The 13,922-nt window shown below is 44.7% G+C and overlaps 1 protein-coding gene across 1 annotated transcript in view; it reads right to left on the bottom strand.

The window, feature by feature from the left end:
- P2RX6 (purinergic receptor P2X 6) overlaps positions 1-13,922 on the bottom strand; it is a 71,898-nt gene that overhangs the window by 42,203 nt on the left and 15,773 nt on the right. Inside the window, exons 3-4 of the mRNA XM_069754313.1 lie at positions 2,163-2,234; positions 1,460-1,535 (exon numbers count right to left, since the gene is read on the bottom strand). Of these exons, the coding sequence (XP_069610414.1) occupies positions 1,460-1,535; positions 2,163-2,234 (148 nt within the window). The remainder of the gene's footprint in view (positions 1-1,459; positions 1,536-2,162; positions 2,235-13,922) is intronic.

The raw sequence follows: 13,922 nt of genomic DNA, 5'->3' as shown, positions 1-13,922 counted from the left end.
GCGCTCTGGACCTTAGACTTGGCCAAATATTCACCTTCCAACAACACAATGACCCTAAGCACACAGCTAAAATAACAAAGGAGTGGCTTCAGACCATTCTTGATTGGCCCAGCCAGAGCCCTGACCTAAACCCAATTGAGCATCTCTGGAGAGACCTGAAAATGGCTGTCCACCAACATTTACCATCCAAGCTGACGGAACTGGAGAGGATCTGCAAGGAAGAATGGCAGAGGATCCTAAAATCCAGGTGTGAAAAACTTTTTGCATTATTCCCAAGAAGACTCATGGCTGTACTAGCTCAAAAGGGTGCTTCTACTCAGTACTGAGCAAAGGGTCTGAATACTTGTGACCATGTGATATTTCAGTTTTTCTTTTTTAATAAATTTGCAAAAATTACTACATTTCTGTTTTTTTCAGTCAAGATGCAGAGTGTACATTAATGAGAAAAAAAATGAACTTTTTTGAATTTACCAAATGGCTGTAATGAAACAAAGAGTGAAAAATTTAAAGGGGTATGAATACTTTCCGTACCCACTGTATATCCATGATTGGAGAGTATATTTGCATCTCTGGGTAAAGTTTCAAAAGTTTTTGTTGATTGCAATCCACTGAACGCAATATCGCCCCGAATTAAGGATATTTAAAAGAAAAATGTTAAATAATATTATATTCATGTGCGGTATATATAAAAAGCTTGAAGGATGTTTGGTAAGATGACGGCCATATTGTTTTTCTAGGTTTCTGAGGGACAATAGGATCTGGTAAACCTCTTTATAACATTTCATATCAGTGTTAGACCGCAGGAGAAGCAACAAGTATTGTAGATCTGTCCATATGTTCTACGACGTTCTCCTCTGCCAGCTGTGCTCACAGATCCAATTTGTAAGACGTATTTGGATTTTATCCTACACTGTTTTGCTTTTAGTCACTGCACTCTTTTGGTATATTAATATAAAATTTAATAAGTTTGTTCCTTGCTGGTCTATATGTACCCACAATCCCTGAAGAAGGCAAGAATAACTTGGTTAGGTTACCCTGTGTCACTGTTCCCTGGTTCACGGCAGATCTCTTAATAGGCATCTGCCTGTTAGCATGGAGGTGTTTCTGAACAGCCCAAAATACAAGATGTGAAAAAACTGTTTTATCCTTAATTTACATCTCTAATTAAAGGGATTCTTTGGGCATACGGTACTGATAACTTATGCTTAGTCATCAATATCAGATTGGCAGTTCGACACCTGTCACCCCACAACCAACGGTTATTAGCCCCATAAGCAGCATGATGTAAATGGAGCTGCACTTATCAGCCCAGATCGGTGCTTAGCAATCGCTGCCCAGTACCGCAGAACGGCTCCAATTCTAGAGATTGGGATCAGAACTTCAGCACCCGGACAGAAGCTGCTTCAAAATGAATCGAGCTGCACAATATAAACTAAGGAAGAAAAACAAACGAATTTACCATTTCCACTGATTACAGGCTCCCCTTCAGTGCAGTTTAAGTCTTCACTACATCTGCCATCTAAAATTGTCGGACTCTAAATAAAAAACAAAGTGGACAACGTAACTGTAATGTCAGATCACAACCAGGTCAGCACTTCAAATTCTTGACCATAATATACCACTCAGCATACATGCATTTCTTTGATTTTCTGACAAATAAAAAAAAAGTTGGTGTCATGGAAAAGACAGCTAATTTTAATTTCCAGAACTATCTCTGTACAAAGTGATGACATTTTCAATCTCATCACAATATTGTAAAATCTCCACATGTAAATAAGTAGTTTGATATTGTGTAGAAATGTTCACTTACTGAAGCAAATAAAGACACCCCAAAGCTGGTTAATGGTTATACATATTTAGATGAATGATTTCAGAACCTACTGATTTCAGTGGGATCAGCTGACGTCTATGGGGGTCTCCCAACTCTTCCCCAGCAGATGATATTGACAACGAGAAGAATGGGGCATGCTGAATAATAATGCCTGATCTTCTATTCCCAAGATAGATAAGTTGCTTGGCTGAATGTGCATGTATATTAAATGGGTCAGGAAAGGTAGAAAACCTCTGGGCCGACAACCATCAGAAGGGTACGGCCACCATTAGTCTTACAGAATAAATGTAATCTTCTGGACTGTAAATAACATCGAAAATATTAGGCTTACCTCTGGGCACAAGCCCAAAACTTGTCCTGGTGTTGAAACAAAATTTGTAACCAAAAATAGGACATTTTCTCCCTGTAATACAAAGTTAATATTATATACGTCATATGCAATCAGTTTTGTTGATATTAAAATCTTAAAGGGAACCTGTCACCCCACCCCCCCCCCCCCGGCGTTTTTTAACTAAAAGAGCCATCGTGTGCAGCACTAATGCTGCATTCTGTCAAGGTGGCTCTTTTAGTTGGGGTCCCTTCCAACGCTGCACTATTCATTTTTTTTAATTAGCCCATTATACCTGTAGTCTGTCCGGGAGGCACGTCTTTTCCCCCAGACACGAACACCTCCCAGCCATCACTCAGCCCCTCCGTGCGCTGGGCACCGCCTCCTGTGCCTTCATTAACATCCCCAACGCCTGCGCTGTAAGTTCCTTTTTTGGGCATGCGCAGTTTGCGCTGCCCTTCGACTCCCATCACATGATGGGAACTTACAGCGCAGGCTGTCGAGTTTGATAAGGAGATGGCAAAAGCCAACAATTGAATTACCGGCTTTTCTGCTATCTAGCTCTGTATGAAATATAAATACCGTAAATACTCGAGTATAAGCCAAGATTTTCAGCCCATTTTTTTGGGCTGAAAGTTCCCCTCTCGGCTTATACTCGAGTCATACCCGGGGGTCGGCAGGGGAGGGGGAGCAGGGGCTGTGTAATTATACTTACCTACTCCCGGCGCGGTCCCTGGACGTCCATGCTTTTTCCAGCGTTGCAGCTTCTTCCTGTACTGAGCGGTCACATGGCACCGCTCATTACAGAAATGAATATGCGGCTCCACCTCCCATAGAGGTGGAGCCGCATATTCATTACTGTATGAGCGGTAACGGTGACCGCTCAATACAGGAAGAAGATGCATCGCCGGGGAAGAAGCAGGGACGCAGCGCCAGGACCAGGTAAGTATACGGGGAGGGGTGTTATGAACTGGTGGCCTAGGAGCAGCATGAGATGTACTCTGGAGAAGGTGGTACCTGTACTGACCGCAGACCCTGAACTTAGCACCGCAACTAGAAGTAGCCGTGGGATGTACCTAACACTCCCTAGACACCTCGACACAGCCTAAGGACTAACTTCCCTTAAAGATAGAAACGGGAAAACTATCTTGCCTCAGAGAAAATCCCCAAAGGATATACAGCCCCCCACAAATATTGACTGTGAGAGGAGAGGGAAATGACATACGCAGACTGAAATCAGGATTTAGCAAAGGAGGCCATTCTAGCTAACAAGAAAGAATAGGACAGAGTACTATGCGGTCAGTATTAAAACACTAGAAAATATCCACCACAGAAAATACAAAATCTCCACATCTGACTAAAGACATGGAGGGTATATCTGCATCTCCAGAGATACAGCTAGGCTGAAAAAATCCTTACACAGACCAAGCTGGACAAGCCAAAACAAGAAAATGCACTGAACTATAAGGTCCACAGCATGTGGACAGCAAAACAAAGCCAGAACTTATCTTTGTTGAAATGAACAGCAAAACAGGAGAGACCAGGTAGGGATGTGAATCTTCCAAAAACAATGGACAACTGGCACTGACTAACGAATCAAGCAAGACTAAATAGCCCAGTCCAAATTGCAACAAGTGGACACACCTGATAAATGCTGCGATCCAAAGACAGCAGCACTACCACTCATAACCACCGGAGGGAGCCCAAGAGCAGAATTCACAACAGTACCCCTTGAGGAGGGGTCACCGAACCCTCACCAGAGCCCCCAGGCCAATCAGGATGAGCCAAATGAAAGGCACGAACCAAATCGTCATCAGAGGCAACAACCCAAGAATTATCCTCCTGGCCATAACCCTTCCATTTGACAAGATACTGAAGCTTCCGCCTCGAAAAACGAGAATCCAAAATCTTCTCAACCACATACTCCAACTCCCCATCAATCAACACTGGGGCCGGAGGATCAATAGAGGGAACAACGGGCACCACACATTTCCGCAACAAAGATCTATGGAAAACATTATGGATGGAAAAAGAGGCTGGAAGGGCCAAACGAAAAGACACTGGATTGATAATCTCAGAAATCCTATAAGGACCAATAAACAGAGGCTTGAATTTAGGGGAAGAAACCTTCATAGGAACATGACAGGAAGACAACCAGACCAAATCCCCAACCCGAAGCCGGGAACCAACACACCGACGACGGTTAGCAAAACGCTGAGCCTCCTCCTGAGACAACACCAAATTGTCCACCACATGAGCCCAAATTTGCTGCAACCTGTCAACCACAGAATCCACACCAGGACAATCAGAAGGCTCAACCTGCCCTGAAGAAAAACGAGGATGAAAACCAAAATTACAAAAAAAAGGCGAAACCAAGGTAGCAGAACTAGCCCGATTATTAAGGGCAAACTCGGCCAATGGCAAGAAAGCCACCCAATCATCCTGATCAGCAGAGACAAAGTATCTCAAATAAGTTTCCAAAGTCTGATTAGTTCGCTTGGTTTGGCCATTTGTCTGAGGATGAAATGCGGAGGAAAAAGACAAATCAATGCCCAGCCTAGCACAAAAGGCCCGCCAAAACCTAGAAACAAACTGGGAACCTCTATTGGACACAATATTCTCCGGAATGCCATGCAAACGAACCACATGCTGAAAAAATAACGGAACCAAATCAGAAGAGGAAGGCAATTTAGGCAAAGGTACCAAATGAACCATCTTAGAAAACCGGTCACAAACCACCCAGATAACCGACATTCTCTGGGAAACTGGAAGATCTGAAATAAAATCTATACAAATATGCGTCCAAGGTCTCTCAGGAACCGGCAAAGGCAGAAGCAACCCACTAGCGCGGGAACAGCAAGGCTTAGCCCGCGCACAAGTCCCACAGGACTGCACAAAGGAACGCACATCCCGCGACAAAGAAGGCCACCAAAAGGACCTACCAACCAAATCTCTGGTACCAAAAATCCCAGGTTGGCCAGCCAACACAGAACAATGAACCTCAGAAATCACTTTACTAGTCCATCTATCAGGAACAAACAGTTTCCCCACTGGACAGCGGTCAGGTTTATTAGCCTGAAATTCCTGAAGAACCCGTCGTAAATCAGGGGAGATGGCAGAAAGAATCACCCCTTCCTTCAGAATACCGACCGGCTCAAGAACCCCAGGGGAATCAGGCAAAAAACTCCTAGAGAGGGCATCAGCCTTAACATTCTTAGAACCCGGAAGATACGAGACCACAAAATCAAAACGGGAGAAAAACAGAGACCATCGAGCCTGTCTAGGATTCAGCCGTTTGGCAGACTCGAGGTAAATCAGATTCTTATGATCGGTCAGGACCACAATACGGTGCTTGGCCCCCTCAAGCCAATGTCGCCACTCCTCAAATGCCCACTTCATAGCCAACAACTCCCGATTGCCGACATCATAATTGCATTCCGCAGGCGAAAACTTCAGAGAAAAGAAGGCACACGGTTTTATCAAGGAACCATCAGAATTCCTCTGAGACAAAACGGCCCCCGCCCCAATCTCAGACGCGTCAACCTCAACCTGAAATGGAAGAGAAATATCCGGATGACGCAACACAGGGGCAGAAGTAAATCGGAGTTTAAGCTCCTGAAAGGCAGAAACAGCCGCGGAGGACCAATTCGTCACATCAGCGCCTTTCTTCGTCAAATCGGTCAGGGGTTTAACCACACTGGAGAAGTTGGCAATGAAACGGTGATAAAAATTAGCAAAGCCCAAAAATTTCTGAAGACTCTTCACAGATGTGGGCTGAATCCAATCATGAATGGCCTGAACCTTAACCGGATCCATTTCTATAGATGAGGCAGAAAAAAATGAAGCCCAAAAAAGAAACCTTCTGCACTCCAAAGAGGCACTTAGACCCCTTCACAAATAAAGCATTATCACGAAGGATCTGAAATACCATCCTGACCTGTTTCACATGAGACTCCCAATCATCGGAAAAAATCAAAATATAATCCAAATATGCAATCATGAATGTATCAAGATAACTCCGAAAGATATCATGCATGAAGGACTGGAACACAGATGGAGCATTAGAGAGTCCGAATGGCATCACAAGGTATTCAAAATGGCCTTCGGGCGTATTAAATGCAGTTTTCCATTCGTCAGAAGGAATAGAAGAAAGGCGTTCCAGCTCCTTTAAAAATTTCAAAAACTTTATTTCTCCATTAAAATGCGAAACAGCAATCCTTGCCTTAGTGCGAAAATGTGAGTGCAGAGTACATGCACTCACATTTTCGCACTAAGGCAAGGATTGCTGTTTCGCATTTTAATGGAGAAATGAAGTTTTTGAAATTTTTAAAGGAGCTGGAACGCCTTTCTTCTATTCCTTCTGCTATTCACTCATCCTGGTCCGAGATGAAGTTCCGTGCACCTGCGTGGATCGGTGAGCTGGCTGTGGCTATTTAGTCTTTTTTTTCTCAGCATATTGCATTTTCCACGTACTCTGGAGAAGGTGGTACCTGTACTGACCGCAGACCCTGAACTTAGCATCGCAACTAGAAGTAGCCGTGGGATGTACCTAACACTCCCTAGACACCTCGACACAGCCTAAGGACTAACTTCCCCTAAAGATAGAAACGGGAAAACTATCTTGCCTCAGAAAAAATCCCCAAAGGATAGACAGCCCCCCACAAATATTGACTGTGAGAGGAGAGGGAAATGACATACGCAGACTGAAATCAGGATTTAGCAAAGGAGGCCATTCTAGCTAAAAAGAAAGAATAGGACAGAGTACTATGCGGTCAGTATTAAAACACTAGAAAATATCCACCACAGAAAATACAAAATCTCCACATCTGACTAAAGACAGATATACAGCTAGGCTGGAAAAATCCTTACACAGACCAAGCTGGACAAGACAAAACAAGAAAATGCACTGAACTATAAGGTCCACAGCATGTGGACAGCAAAACAAAACCAGAACTTATCTTTGTTGAAATGAACAGCAAAACAGGAGAGACCAGGCAGGGATGTGAATCCTCCAAAAACAATGGACAACTGGCACTGACTAACGAATCAAGCAAGACTAAATAGCCCAGTCCAAATTGCAACAAGTGGACACATCTGATAAATGCTGCGATCCAAAGACAGCAGCACTACCACTCATAACCACCGGAGGGAGCCCAAGAGCAGAATTCACAACAGAGGGGGAGCACAGCGCTGCGCGATATTTACCTCTCCTCGTTCCGGTTCGGCTCTGTCATCAGCGTCCTCTGGCAGTGACGCTTAGGTCAGAGGGCGCGGTGACGTAGTCAGTGCGCGCCCTCTGCTGAACGTCAGTGCAGAAGACGGAGCCGCACGAGGAGCAGGTAAAAGTGCCGGGGGTCCTGAGCGACGCAGAGGTGAGTATGTGATTTTTTTTTTTATGGCAGCAAAAGCAAATGGGGCAAGTGGCTGTGCGGAGCATCTTATGGGGCCATAACATTTGTGCAGCATTATATGAGGCAAGTGGCTGTGCGGAGCATCTGTATAGCGCCATAACACTTGTGCAGCATTATGTGGGGCAAGTGGCTGTGCGGAGCATCTTATGGGGCCATAACACTTGTGCAGCATTATAAGGGGCAAGTGGCTGTACGGAGCATCTTATAGGGCCATACTTGTGCAGCATTATATGGGGCAAGTGGCTGTGCGGAGCATCTTATGGGGCCATAACACTTGTGCAGCATTATACATTATAGCATTATACATGAATCCTGCATGTATCTATATATGTAAACATATCATTCATTCTCTGAGCTGAAATATCCTGCATGTCTATTGCTCCAGTCCCTGACAGCAAGCAGCTTGGATGGTATCTGAGTCATTCTATCTTCGGCATTGAATCCTGCATGTATCTATATATGTTAGTCATCCTATTATGCCTTTGTTTGTGTTTATAGATATTTAACTCACTTTTGCATGTCCTTACTCAGAGAGATCACATAACTGTTTCAAAGTGCTTTATGATCCATGTAGACCTGGACATTTGTTTATCTGATCACTACATTTATTGTGTCCTGTTGTCTCAACTGAGTTAGATTGATTGCTAACGAGCTTTAACACAAAAAAAAAAAAAAAAAAAAAGAGATCTAAGGGCTAGCCTTCTATAAATGTAGATGTAGCTTGGGGATGCATTCGTGCAGGGGTGCATTCGTGCACTGTTATTCGTGTATTTTTTAATCAAAGCACTTTTTTTTCTAAGTACTCGGCAGTTATAACATGGCAGTTAGACAGGGCAGGAGACAGGTAAGAAAAACTAAATCTAATCCATATTCACTTGAAACAGCACAAATACTCACCATATTTATTTGTATAATCTATATTCTGGCTGCTGCATTCACTCACATTCACCGCCCTCGCATTAACTCTCTACACTCCATCCATATCGGCCCCTCTGTCCTTGCCTCTCCTATGTATAGCACTCATGCTCTATTCACATTGCTTAACAGCACAGATCCATTCAGTCCCAACATCCAACACAAGAGACGCTCTCACAAATCACTTAACCATCTGCTCACTCTTTCGATCCTCCTTCTCCTAGTCGCTGGAGACATATCTCCAAACCCCGGCCCCCCATGTTATAGCCAGTCAAACCTCCCAATTGCTACACCCAGAAACCCCTCTAACCTTATTAATATTCCCTGCATGCCTGCTGTCTCTTTCAATTGTGCCCTTTGGAATTCTCGCTCTGTGTGTAATAAACTCTCCTTCATTCATGACTTCTTCCTTTCTAATTCTCTTAATCTCCTGGCTCTTACTGAAACCTGGATCCAGCAGTCAGACACCACCGCTGCTGCTGCTCTTTCATATGGTGGACTACACTTTTCTCATACCCCAAGATCAGACAACAGAGCAGGTGGAGGCGTTGGTCTGCTCCTTTCACCCAAATGTACTTTCCAAGTTATCCCCCAAGTACCCTCACTTGTCTTCCCTTCCTTTGAGGTCCATGTGGTCAGACTCTACGTCCCCTTCTCCATGCGAGTGGCGGTGGTGTATCGTCCTCCCGGCCCCTCTCATCAGTTCCTGGATCACTTTGCCACCTGGCTTCCACACTTTCTCTCCTGTGACACCCCCACCCTTATCATGGGTGATTTCAACATCCCCATTGCCTCTCCCCTCTCCCCATCTGCTTCTCACCTTTTATCTCTATCCTCCTCTTTTGGCCTCTCGCAGCATACTAACTCTCCAACACATGAAGATGGAAACTCCCTTGACTTGGTCTTCTCCCGACTTTGCTCAGTGGATGATTTCACAAACTCCCCTCTCCCGCTCTCTGACCACAACCTTCTTTCATTCTCTATCAAGAACTGCCATCCCGCTCAGGTCACCCCCACTTTCCACACCTATAGAAACATACAGGCCATTAACACCCAGAAACTTATGAAGAACTTGCAGTCCTCATTGGCCCCTATTTCCTCCATCTCATGTCCTGATTCTGCATTGAAGCATTACAATGAAACCCTGCAAAGTGCTCTGGATGAAGCTGCTCCTCCTATACATAAAACAACTCGGCACAGACGGCAACAACCGTGGCACACGCTGCAAACACGTTTCCTTCAGCGGTGCTCCAGGTGCGCAGAATGTCTGTGGAGAAAATCTAATCTACCCGAAGATTTCATCCATTATAAGTTCATGCTAAAGACATACAATTCTGCCCTTCACCTCTCCAAACAAACCTACTTCAACACCCTCATCACCTCCCTGTCCAATAACCCTAAACGTCTCTTTGACACGTTCCAGTCCCTACTCAACCCAAGAGAGCAGGCCCCAACCACGGATCTCCATGCTGACGATCTGGCCAATTACTTCAAAGAAAAAATTGACCACATTCGACAGGAAATCATCTCCCAATCTCTTCATACCATGCACTGTTCTCCCTCCCCCACTGCATCTAGTTCACTCTCTGACTTTGAAGCAGTTACAGAAGAAGAAGTAAGCAGGCTCCTTGCATCTTCTCGCCCGACCACTTGCACCAGTGACCCCATTCCATCACATCTCCTCCAGTCCCTTTCCCCGGCTGTCACCTCTCACCTAACAAAAATATTCAACCTTTCCCTCACTTCCGGTATTTTTCCCTCCTCATTTAAGCATGCCATCATACATCCATTACTTAAAAAACCATCCCTCGATCAAAACTGTGCCGCTAATTATAGACCTGTCTCTAATCTTCCCTTCATCTCTAAACTCCTCGAACGCCTGGTCCACTCCCGTCTTACCCGCTATCTCTCAGATAACTCTCTTCTCGACCCTCTTCAATCTGGCTTCCGCTCTTTACACTCTACTGAAACTGCCCTCATTAAAGTCTCTAATGACCTACTAACAGCTAAATCTAATGGTCACTACTCCATGCTAATTCTCTTGGATCTCTCTGCAGCATTCGACACTGTGGATCATCAGCTCCTCCTCACTATGCTCCGCTCCATCGGCCTCAAGGACACCGTTCTCTCCTGGTTCTCCTCCTATCTCTCTGACCGATCCTTCACTGTATGTTTTGCTGGTTCCTCCTCCTCTCACCTTCCCCTTACTGTTGGGGTTCCTCAAGGATCAGTCCTAGGCCCCCTACTCTTCTCGTTGTATACTGCCCCTATTGGACAAACAATCAGTAGATTTGGTTTCCAGTACCATCTCTATGCTGACGACACCCAATTATACACTTCTGCTCCCGATATCACACCGACCTTTTTAGAAAACACCAGTGATTGTCTTACCGCTGTCTCTAACATCATGTCCTCCCTCTATCTGAAACTAAACCTGTCAAAAACTGAACTCCTCGTGTTCTCTCCCTCTACTAACCTACCTTTGCCTGACATTGCCATCTCCGTGTGCAGTTCCACCATTACTCCAAAGCAACATGCCCGCTGCCTTGGGGTCATCCTTGATTCTGACCTTTCATTCACCCCCTACATCCGATCACTGGCTCGCTCTTCTTACCTGCATCTCAAAAACATTTCTAGAATTCGCCCTTTTCTTACTTTCGACTCTGCAAAAACTCTGACTGTTTCACTTATTCATTCTCGTCTGGACTATTGTAACTCTCTACTAATCGGTCTCCCTCTTGCAAAACTCTCCCCGCTCCAATCTGTCCTGAATGCTGCAGCCAGGATCATATTCCTCACCAACCGTTACACCGATGCCTCTACCCTGTGCCAGTCATTATACTGGCTACCCATCCACTCCAGAATCCAGTACAAAACTACTACCCTCATCCACAAAGCACTCCATGGCTCAGCACCACCCTACATCTCCTCCCTGGTATCAGTCTACCACCCTACCCGTGCCCTCCGCTCCGCTAATGACCTCAGGTTAGCATCCTCAATAATCAGAACCTCCCACTCCCGTCTCCAAGACTTTACACGTGCTGCGCCGATTCTTTGGAATGCACTACCTAGGTTAATACGATTAATCCCCAATCCCCACAGTTTTAAGCGTGCCCTAAAAACTCATTTGTTCAGACTGGCCTACCGCCTCAATGCATTAACCTAACGATCCCTGTGTGGCCTATTTATAATAAAAAAAAAAAAAAAAAGGTTCCTCGCATCATGTTCTCATACACTTTATGCAGTATTAGCCCTCTGTGTCTGTACTGCTACATACTTAGGCAGGTAACTGGTTCATGCAGCTTTACATGAACACCTGAGCCTTACACTATAGCTGGTCCGAATAACTAAAGCAATTGTTACCATCCACCTCTCGTGTCTCCCCTTTTCCCCATAGTTTGTAAGCTTGCGAGCAGGGCCCTCACTCCTCCTGGTATCTGTTTTGAACTGTATTTCTGTTATGCTGTAATGTCTATTGTCTGTACAAGTCCCCTCTATAATTTGTAAAGCGCTGCGGAATATGTTGGCGCTATATAAATAAAAATTATTATTATTATTTATTTATTATAAGGGGCAAGTGGCTGTACGGCGCATCTTATGGGGCCATAACACTTGTGCAGCATTATAAGGGGCAAGTGGCTGTACGGAGCATCTTATGGGGCCATAACACTTGTGCATCATTATATGGGGCAAGTGGCTGTGCGGAGCATCTGTATGGGGCCATAACACTTGTGCAGTACTATAAGGGGCAAGTGGCTGTGCGGAGAATCTTATGGGGCCATAACACTTGTGCAGCACTATAAGGGGCAAGTGGCTGTGTGGAGCATCTGTATGGGGCCATAACACTTGTGCAGTACTATAAGGGGCAAGTGGCTGTACGGAGCATCTTATGGGGCCATAACATTTGTGCAGCACTATAAGGGGCAAGTGGCTGTGCGGAGAATCTTATGGGGCCATAACACTTCTGCAGCATTATAAGGGGCAAGTGGCTGTGCGGAGAATCTTATGGGGCCATAACACTTGTGCAGCACTATAAGGGGCAAGTGGCTGTACGGAGCATCTTATGGGGCCATAACACTTGTGCAGCATTAATAAGTGGCAAGTGGCTGTACGGAGCATCTTATGGGGCCATAACACTTGTGCAGTATTATAAGGGGCAAGTGGCTGTGCGGAGCATCTGTATGGGGCCATAACACTTGTGCAGCATTATATGGGGCAAGTGGCTGTGCGGAGCATCTGTATGGGGCCATAACACTTGTGCAGCATTATAAGGGGCAAGTGGCTGTGCGGAGCATCTTATGGGGCCATAACACTTGTGCAGCATTATATGGGGCAAGTGGCTGTACGGAGCATCTGTATGGGGCCATAACACTTGTGCAGTACTATAAGGGGCAAGTGGCTGTGCGGAGCATCTTATGGGGCCATAACACTTGTGCAGCGCAAGTGGCTGTGCGGAGCATCTTATGGGGCCATAACACTTGTGCAGCACTATATAGGGCAAATATCTCTATGGAGCATCTTATGGGGCCATTATTACCCTTTATGCAGGATTATATGGGGCATATTTTAATATGAAGCATCTAATGGGGCCCATCAAACTGTATGGAGCATTATATGGGGCTTCTGATTCAATATGGATATTCAAAAACACTTAACCTACTGATATCTCATTTAATTTTACTTTTATTGGTATCTATTTTTGCTTTTGAAATTTACCGGTAGCTGCTGCATTTTCCACCCTAGGCTTATACTCGAGTCATTAAGTTTTCCCAGTTTTTTGTGGCAAAATTAGGGGGGGTCGGCTTATACTCGGGTCGGCTTATACTCGAGTATATGCGGTATATATATGTGTGTGTCACTGACATATATATATACTGTATATATATATATATATATATATATATATATATATAGACTGTATATATGTTTTCACGAATATTTGAGCCCATGGATCCATTTTGCAAGCTGGCGAGAAAATCTCGCCGTACAGATACCCTACGGATGCCATACGGAGGTTTACGTGCGCAAAATACGTAGCCACACCTTGCCAACGGATGACATACGGATCACTGTTCAGGGAACATTTCTGCGTATTTGATCTGTAAAAAACGGACCGTATTTTTATATGTTGTGTGTGACTCCAGCCTTAGAAGGGACCCCAACTAAAAGAGCCACCTTGTCAGAATGCAGCATTAGTGCTGCACAAGGTGGCTCTTTTAGTTAAAAACGCCAGGGGGGGTGACAGGTTCCCTTTAAGACAAAGAGAGCATAGATGTTTCCATAACATGATCTAAGAATATTCCTGATAGGTCAAATATTTTACTAGACATAAGTATGTAGAAATATGAGAAAAAGAGAATCCCAGGAAATGGTTGTGGAATTACTATGTGACCTTTTATTGTGGATTGTTTAACTTCAACATTATGCTGAAATTATA

Source organism: Ranitomeya imitator, chromosome 1 (genome assembly GCF_032444005.1).
Source record: "Ranitomeya imitator isolate aRanImi1 chromosome 1, aRanImi1.pri, whole genome shotgun sequence".
Classification (NCBI taxonomy): domain Eukaryota; kingdom Metazoa; phylum Chordata; class Amphibia; order Anura; family Dendrobatidae; genus Ranitomeya; species Ranitomeya imitator.
This window is presented reverse-complemented; position numbering and strand designations above follow the sequence as displayed.